Genomic DNA, 9,443 nt, shown 5'->3' on the forward strand with positions numbered 1-9,443 from the left:
CAGAGTAAGCGCCCTCCAGGCAAGCTGAGTGGATGGCTCACAGGGGAGGACTGGAGCCCTTGGTGAGCCCCAGACCCTCCCTCCTGAGGGAGGGCTGCCCTTGAGTGCGTCAGAAGACACCTGGGGAAAAGGCCCTAGGGAATCCCTGACTGCAGCAGGAGGGGTGATGGTGGGAAAACCCCAGAAACCAGGGCTAGGAGAGCTGGGTTCCATCTGGGGACCAGCCCGAGATGCTGCAGGCCGCTGGTCCACTCTGAGAGAGGACGCCCTCAGCTGTGAACCTGAGCTCTGATCCCCACCCACCATGCAGGTTCTCACTAATAAGAGAAGTGGGTGCGTGCGAGAGCACCGTCAACCTAACTCACTGTGCACACAGTGACCCTCCCCGCATTTCCACAGCCAGAGGCACCCACAAGCGCTGGGGGGTGAGGCGGGGAACGTCATAGCTCAGCGTGTGCACTGCCGTGTCAGCTAAGAAACAGAGTTTTGAAGAGACAAAAGCTTGGCTTTAGTAAAGTTTTCTTCTCATTACACTAGGCATGCTGATTGTAAAAGAATTAAATACCATGATACAAAAAGAAAATACTCAAAACCTCCTGCAATCCCGCTACTCCAAGATAACTGCGGCAGGAGCATCCGGTGGGCGTCCCGTCTGCGCTGGGGCTGCCCTTGCTGCCACTCTCCCTCCCTCTACCACGGAGACATTTTCAGCTGGAACACATCTTAATTAAGGCCACATATAAATGAAGAAAGTCTTAGATGAGTTAAGAATTTAGACCCCATTTCCCAACTTCCACTGCAACTGAAATGCCAACGCGTGGCCATGGGACCAACCTCTGGCAATGGGTTACAGGCCAGAGTGGTACTTGCAACTTCCAGAAGTGTCTCTGAAGGACTCAGGCAGCCCTTTCTCCTCCTCTTTCTCTCCGTCCCACAGGCCGGACTGCTTACATGATGGCTTGAACTGCAGGAGCCATCTTGACCCCAAGGGGCAGGTGCATGTTAAAGATGGAAAAAGTTTTAAGATAGAAGGAGCTGGGTCTCTGATAGTGGCTGAGCAGCCACATGGGCCCTGGACTGTGAGAGAAATAAATTTCAAGCTGTTTAATCTACAGTTATTTGGGAGTTTCTGTCTCTCACAGAAAAACTATACGTTTTCCACACTTGCTCTACAGAATTTTTTCTTGGGTGGTGGGCAGGGGAAATCAATCACACTGCACATTTATAACGTGCATTTTCCACTTGGGCCAAATGCCGCAACTCTCCTCCTAGGTCATCAATATAGTACACACCATTGCTTTAAGGGGGACCAGAACTCACGCCAGGGCTTCTGCATACTTTATGTGATCCATCCTTGACTGATGGACACTGAGGTTATAAGCGAGGTAGTAAAAAATATCTTGGGTTTCTAAACTCTTCCCATACTGCCTTAATATCTGCCTTAAAACAGATTACCCTCCAAGAAATTATTATCATTATTAAATCATAATATTGTGAAAATAATTAAACCACTCTATCATACAGGTGATTTTTTTTCTTTCCTTTTTTTTTTTTCTTTTCCATTTCTACCTGAGTGTCAACAGAGAATTACTGCAATGCATTTTTAGTTATGGTTCTTAATTTGTGGAAACAAAGGCTGTCAAGGCAACATGCAATCCACAGACAGGCTTCATCAGGTCTAGAAGGGTTATTTCTCCCTGAGGGTTATTCCTAAATTTCTTTATGATAAATGCTTTTTATTAGCACTTAACTGTTCTCTGGGTTCTCCAGTTTTATGCGTCAGAAACTTCAGTTTCCCTAGAGGGAAGATTAGCTACAAGGCAACTTCCAGAAGATTAGCCAGAACATATGTATAAGATAAACCAACAACAAAGTTAATGAATGACTAGTATCTGATTTTGCAAAAGCTTTTAGTTATCAAGTTCTGAAGCTTTCAATAAGCAAACCGACATGAAAACCCACAAAAGCCTATAAATTTGTACACAGGTATTGCTAAATCCTAGGGCGTGGCAGTAGTCTGAAAGTTATTTTAGTTCATCGTGATCCACAGTTAAGACAGTTTATCTTCATTATCCCTGATAAAGCATTAAATAAGAAGACACAGCTTCAGCTCACTGTCTGAAAGACACAACGTGACTCTGCCATGTAACTCCTGATTTGAAGCAAATTCTTTTCCAAGACCTCCAATTTAATGCTCTACATTAAAACAAGAATAAACGAGAAACATATAAGAATATTTATAATTAAAGAATTCGAAAGTAATTTTTATTTTTAAAAAAAGGAGACCAGGATTCTATGTGATCCTGATGTTGCAAAAGATCTATTTTGTAAATTTTGTAGTGGTTGACTGAGACAGATACGTGACAGGGTTTTAATAGGCACTGTCACTACAAACAACTCTTAATAAGACAGCTTTTTCATCTGGGAAAGGAGGACAGGAGAGTATGTTAAAGATGAAAGATTATGGCATCAACAAGACTCAAATTTGGGCTTCTCAGGAAAAAACTACCCAAAATCACAGCTAAAGATTTGCCGTGAACAGAAAATCTATTCAAAACCGAGTCATACCACATGGTACACAATTTCTCTATGAGTACCTCTGCCCCCCACGTCTCTGATCTGTGTGTGTCTTCCAGAATTACCTGCCGGGTAAGGGCTGCTGGGATTTCCCCAGGCTTCCTGCATGGCTTCAGTCATGGCCTGGATGACTTCTGGCTCCAGGGGGGTGGTTGCATTATAGTCCATATACACTTTCCTGCTGGAGAGAAAATAAAGACGTGCCTATTAGGGAAAAGAAGGTGAAATCTGGAAACACAGCTGCACCCTGTCTATCATATCAACAGGAGCAAATAATGTCAAGGTTAGGGTGCTTCTCTGCATTTACATGTGCCGGATTCTACAAGCTGCGCTCAGAAGTCTCCACATCTTCATTATTTATGGAAAATGTATACGTGTTTTCCAACCATCTATCAATAGCATTTGCTAGTTTCCTTTATCACTGTTAGGAAATTGTCCCTTTGGACTTTCAAAACTTTCAAAACTTCTTTCCACCGCTTGGTAGGAGGGGTGGCCCGCTGGGCCTCGGCTACCTACCTGACTCCGGCCTTCCTCCTGAAGGAAGCAGGGGAACCTTGCAGTCCCAGGGAGCCGCACATTCCCCAGGGCTTTTCCCCTGGTTTTTCAACTTCACCACCTCACCAGTAGTTTTCCTTTGTTTCCCTGCAGTGCCCGCGACGGCCGTGAGGCTCGGGTGATCTAGGCGACCACTGCTCCCTCCCTCCCCACTCTGCTTCCCCCGAGCTGCAGTCTCCTCTGCGGGGTGGGGGGCATGTGCAGGCTTGCTGCTCCTCCCTTTGCCCTTCCCGTTCTCTTCGCCTAGAATGACCACACCGACACACACCCCCCTTACTTTTTAGGTCTTTGCTCCAACTTGACCTTCTTGTGAGGCAAACTGGGCTCTAAATAAAATTGCAGCCACCCATGCCCTCCTCCCCAGGGCTGTGCCCCCCGGCACCCCGTTTCTCCAAGGCACCCCATCATCTAACACACTAGACTTGTTCCTTGTTTATTCTCTGTATCAACAGAAAGTAACAGAACAGCAGCTCCACAAGCTCCCGTTTTCCTCCCAGCTCTGTCGCCAACACTGAGGACAACGGCTGGCACAGAGTAGGGGCTTGGCTTATAAGGTGACAAATGTCCCAGAAAGTGACAGACCCTGAAAGATCCCTAAGTGAAATTTATCCGTATATCTTTTTACCAGTATCAAAAACTTTCAGAAACTTTCGTGAATATGTAATAGTAGGCAATCCTGCCAGATACCATTAATTATTTCACCTGACTTTAAAGTCAGCAATAGCATTTAAACCAATCCACATGAAAATTCAAGCACAATTACCAATGGTGGCTGTTAAAACACAGGTTCTTTAACCCATGGAGTGTTTTTTTTTTGGTCGCGCCTTGCAGCATGTGGGATCTTAGTTCCCCGACCAGGGATCAAACCCGTGGCCCCTGCAATGTAAGTGAGGACTCTTAACCACTGGACCACCAGGGAAGTCCCCCCATGGAGTGTTTTAATGCAGCATCTTGTCTCTAAGATGCCCAAGCACAAGGCTTTGGGGCTTGGGAAGTCTGAGCAGCCATCCTTGGCCACCCGGGTATTAGGAATCCCTGGGTCCTGTTGAGTCTTAAATCTGCATGTGCCCCTAACTCTGGTCTCACTTCCAATGATAAGTATTCCAAAATTACTCAAACTACTAGTGACCACAGCTCTTCAATCTCCTGCTTGGCTAAGCTAATTCAAAGCCTGAATTTCAGAACACTTCAGAGATCACTCTGCCCCATTATTTGTTACTTCTTTAAAGTGCTATCAGTATCGCACGGGAAAGCTAAACTTTATTAAGGTCAGAACCAAAAAGAAAAAGGCATCACGAATCTCTTCTCCACTCAGTACATTCTCCCAGCTCCCTTTTCTCGGTTCCAAGCAAATGAGACCTAATGAAAGACATGGCAGATTTAGGCCTGGACCCACATTTTAAAGACACACACCCGCTCCTCATACTCAGGTAGAGAGGATTACCCTTCCTACCCAGAAAGTATTTAACAAATGCCTGGATTGAGGGTGAAGACTCACAAACAAACAAACAAAGATGCATCCCCCCCCGCCAGGGGAAGGTCCCAGCAGGCTGGAACAGCTCTGTGGGCTGGAGTGGCCCCCTGTCTTCACCCCCACTCTGCCAGGTGCTCAGGCCAGCAGCCTCGCGGCATCCTTCTTAACCCCACCTCCCCCCTACTCGGAGGACGCATCAGCAAGTGCGGGTTTATTCTCAGTACAAACCCTTCTCCCGCCACCCCTGCCACCACTGCGGTCCACACCGCCTCTCCCTCCTCGATTAGGACAAAAGATTCCCAACTGGCTTCCCTGCTACCTGCAACCCCTACTCCCTACAAAGCAGCCAGAAGGATTCCTTTAAAATATAAAGGAGTGATTTGTAATATAATTAAATGACGTCACTCCCCTCTCAAACCTCCAGGACACCCCAAGTCCTTCCTGGGCTCTGCGGCTCTGCTCGCGGACAGTTGCCCCAAGCCCCTCCGCTCCGCAGTCTTCGCTGCCCTGGACGCCGAGGGCTCGTTCCTGCCCTCGGGTCCTTTGCTGCGGTTTCCTCTTCCCCGCGCGCTCGCTCCCAGAACTTGTGCGGCTCACTCCTGGATGTCACTCAGGTTTTAGCCCAAGCGTCACCTTCCCGGAGCCCTTCGCAGGCCACGCCTCGCATCCGCTCGTCCTCCCAGCGCTCATCCCTGCTTTAGGCCTCCCGCGCGGACAGCCGGGCGGCGCTGCATCCCCGCGCGGACCCTCATGCCCGCGAGAGACCGGCCAGCTGGCGGCCCCTCTCCGGGAAGGACCCCTCCCCTGGAAAGTGACCACCATCTGACCGCCCCCTCCCTCAGGGAGTGACCACCGGCCGGCCGCCACCCTCAGACCTCGCCACGCGGCGCCTGGAGGGCTTCCTGGAGGAGGGCGCCGACGGCTTCCCCTGCCTTCCGCTCAAGGGGCGCACCTCTCCGGCGGGCTCTTCTCTGCTCGGCTGCCAGGCTGACTCGCCGCTCGCCCCCGCGCATCCCTGCTCCGCGGCCCGGCTGCTTCCATCCCAACCCCTCCCAGCCCGGCCGCCCCGGGCTCGGCCCCAACCCGCAGAGCATGTTGCTGCCAGGCGCGCCACCGGGAGGAGGCGGGGCCGCGAGGGCCGGGGCGAGTCCGGATTGGCTGAGGTGCGCACTCCCAGCCAATCCTCGCGCTTCAGTGGCGTTCCGCCGGGAGGCGGGGCCCCGGCTGCGCGCGGTCAGGGGGCGGGGCTGCCGGCGCGTCACAGGGGCGTGGTCCCGGCGGCGGAGCGCGGTTGGAGGTGCTGTGCGCGGGCCCTGGGCGGTGAGCGGGTAGGCGGCACCGGGAGCGAAGGCGGCGGGGGCCCGGGGCTGGCCGAGGAGCGAGGGGTCCGCGTGCTTCCGCCCGGCTGGAGCGGGAGCCCCGGTCCTCCGAGGCCGGCGGGCCACGCCCTACGTCACCGCTGTCCCGGGGGGCTCCACCATGATCCGACCCTCTGCTTGGGAGACTTTGGGTGAAATTAGGGCTCATTTCCTGCGGGTGGATCTGAGGGGTCTGGAGTGGAGGCTGTTACAGGAGCCAAGGCAAGACACGAGGAACACCAGGCCCGGGCGCAAAACGCAGGAAAGATGGATCCGGGACAGATTTAGGGAACGGGGTCTGCTGAATGTGGGGCACGCCGGAGGGTGAGGGAGGAGGATGTTAGTTCCTTTACCCGGACAGGAAGGAGCCCCGGGGCGGGGAAGGTGATGGGCTGAGTTTCCGACCTGTTGCTTTGTCTGAGAGGCAGCCAAATGGACATGTCTAGCATTCGTGTATCCTGCCAACCATAACACAAGTCAGTTGCGAAAGCGGTGAGAGAGGGCAAAGATCCAGATGCTTGAATTCTAATGAAGCCACCCCCCGTCTCTTGCCCTTTTGACAAAATAACAATTTCTAAGTTTAATTGAGCCCTGAGCATGTGTCAGGCACTGTTCCAAGCGCCTTTCCTGTATTCACTAGTTTCCTCTTGAAAACACCCTTATCAAGTGGGTGCCTTTATCCCCACTTTATATATGAGGAAAGTCAGGTACAGAAAAGGTCAGCATCTTGCCCAAGTTTACACGGGAAGTAATGGAGCCAGAATTTGAAAGCAGGGATGCTTTGTCAAGAAATTGAATTTTGGGGCTTCCCTGGTGGCACAGAGGTGGAGAGTCCGCCTGCCGATGCAGGGGACACGGGTTCGTGCCCCGGTCCGGGAAGATCCCACATGCCGCGGAGCGGCTGGGCTCGTGACCCATGGTCGCTGAGCCTGCGCGTCTGGAGCCTGTGCTCCACAACGGGAGAGGCCACAGCAGTGAGAGGCCCGCGTACCGCAAAAAAAAAAAAAATTGAATTTTAATTGGATGTTTGTAGACTTGCTCAATTTAATCTCCTGTTGGGGTCCAGAAGAAGTTGTTTTTTTCCAGCTTTTCAAGTCTCCACATTTCTGGACTCCTTATTTCCTTTCATTCTTGCTTGCAAACCGAGCTCATTTCTTGCCAAATGCGGCCAGGAGCAAAGGACACACCAACATTTAAGAAGCAAATAGAGGGCTTCCCTGGTGGCCCAACGGTTAAGAATCCGCTTGCCAATGCAGGGGACACGGGTTCGAGCCCTGGTCCAGGAAGATCCCACATGCCGCGGAGCAACTAAGCCCATGCGCCACAACTACTGAGCCTGCACTCTAGAGCCCACAAGCCACAACTCCTGAAGCCTGGGCGCTTAGAACTGTGCTCTGCAACAAGAGAAGCCACCACAATGAGAAGTCCTCGCACGGCAAGGAAGAGTAGCTCCTGCTCGCCGCAACTAGAGAAAGCCCACGTGCAGCAACGAAGACCCAGCACAGCCAAAATTAATTAATTAATTTAAAAAAATACCCTTTCGATTTAAAATAATAATAATAATAATAAAGAAGCAAATAGATACACAGAAGCTCAAGGCCAAAAGAGGAGGAAAGGAAAGGGAATGAAGGAAGTGTCAAAATACAGAAAGTAGTGTAAGTGCAGCTGAGAGGAAATCTGAAGTGTCTGCTGATACTCAGTAGTGAATCAGGAGACACTGATGGTTTCAGCGAGAGGAATTTCAGTAGAGCAGTGGTGGGGGAGGGGTGATTCAGAGCTGAGGAAAGAACAGGACAAGAAAGGGTGGAGAAGGCAGTCAGCTCATCAAAAAGTGGAGGAAGGAGGTAAAAGGGGTACAAGATGAAGGGGAAATGCTTTAGAGACTGAGCATGTTTATAGCTGACGGGAGGTAGCTAACAAGGAAGCTGAAGGTAAAAGAGAAAGAAGAGGTAAAGTCCTGGAGGCAGAGAGCGGGCACGAGGTCAAGAGCAAAGGTGGGGGGCATGTTTCATTCTCTAAGTCTATATGGAAGGCCATAAGGGTGGGAGCTGGAGGGGCGCAGGGACCACTGACAAGGGGGTTGATTCATCTCCAGCCCCCCTTGGACCAGTTAGGCAGCGGTTAGAGGGTCTGTGTTTCCAGGTGGATATAGTGAGTGTAGTGGTGAAGTCAGAGACAAGACAGCGCCCCATGTGGCTGGCGATACCCACACACAGAGGACCAGTGGCCTCTTCTCCACTCTTCCTAAAAGTGGTAGCAGCCACCACGATTCCAAGTGGGCTGGTCAAACAGATGCAACAGGTGCCCTAACAGGGTGTCTTAATTATGAAATCAGTGCCCAATAAAGACAAACATTTGAGGAATGCCATCTCCATGGAAATGAGGTAGTAAACGCACCAAACAGAGCTCACACCTAAGGGAAAAAAGTCATACAGTACTCAGAGTGTCTTCAATACAGCAAAGGTCTACAAGGAGATACGGGGGTATATCTTTTTTTTTTTTAAAGGCAGTCATAAAACAGGAACAAACAACAATTAAAAAAACATATCGGGGGCTTCCCTGGTGGCGCAGTGGTTGAGAGTCCGCCTGCCGATGCAGGGGACACGGGTTCGTGCCCCGGTCTGGGAAGATCCCACATGCCGTGGAGTGGCTGGGCCCGTGAGCCATGGCCGCTGAGCCTGCACGTCTGGAGCCTGTGCTCCGCAACGGGAGAGGCCACAGCAGTGAGAGGCTCGCATACCGCAAAAAAAACCAAAAAACAAAAAACATATCGGGACTTCCCTGGCAGCCCGGTGGTTAAGACTCTGTGCTTCCACTGCAGGGGGCGCAGGTTCAACCCCTGGTTGGGGAACTAAGATCCCGCATGCTGAGTGGTGAGGCAAAAAACAAAAACAAACAAACAAAAAAAACCCGTATCGGACAGAAACTATAATAATCGAGGTTTAGGGCTTCCCTGGTGGCACAGTGGTTAAGAATCCTCCTGCCAATGCAGGGGACACAGTTTCAAACCCTGGTCTGGGAAGATACCACATGCCGTGGAGCAACTAAGCCTGTGCGCCACAACTGCTGAGCCTGCGCTCTAGAGCCCGCGAGCCACAACTGCTGAGCCCACATGCCACAACTACTGAAGCCCACGCACCTAGAGCCCATGCTCCACAAGAGAAGCCACCGCCATGAGAAGCCCACACACTGCAATGAAGAGCAGCCCCCTCGCTGCAACCAGAGAAAGCCCATGCGCAGCAACGAAGACCCAACACAGCCAAAAATAAATAAATACATAAATAAATAAATAAAATATAATTGAGGTTTAAAAACAATAGAGTTGCCAGGGATTGGGGGGAAGGGAAGGATGGATAGGTAGAGCACAGGGGATTTTTAGGGCAGTGAAACCATTTTGAATGATACCATAATAGAGAGATGTAATTACACAGTTGTGGAAACTCATGTACAACGCCAAGAGTGAACCCCAATGTAACATG

The 9,443-nt window shown here is 50.9% G+C and overlaps 1 protein-coding gene across 1 annotated transcript in view; it reads right to left on the reverse strand.

Annotated features, from left to right (window-relative positions):
- Window positions 1-5,647, reverse strand: part of SCLY (selenocysteine lyase) — a gene marked incomplete at both ends in the record, with an annotated part of 28,275 nt that extends 22,628 nt beyond the window's left edge. The window contains 2 exons of the mRNA XM_079710503.1: window positions 2,643-2,758; window positions 5,559-5,647. Coding sequence (XP_079566629.1) covers window positions 2,643-2,758; window positions 5,559-5,647 — 205 coding nt within the window. The remainder of the gene's footprint in view (window positions 1-2,642; window positions 2,759-5,558) is intronic.
- Between the last annotated feature and the right edge of the window lie 3,796 nt (window positions 5,648-9,443).

This window comes from Hyperoodon ampullatus (assembly GCF_949752795.1).
Source record: "Hyperoodon ampullatus genome assembly, chromosome: 8".
In the NCBI taxonomy this organism is placed as follows: domain Eukaryota; kingdom Metazoa; phylum Chordata; class Mammalia; order Artiodactyla; family Ziphiidae; genus Hyperoodon; species Hyperoodon ampullatus.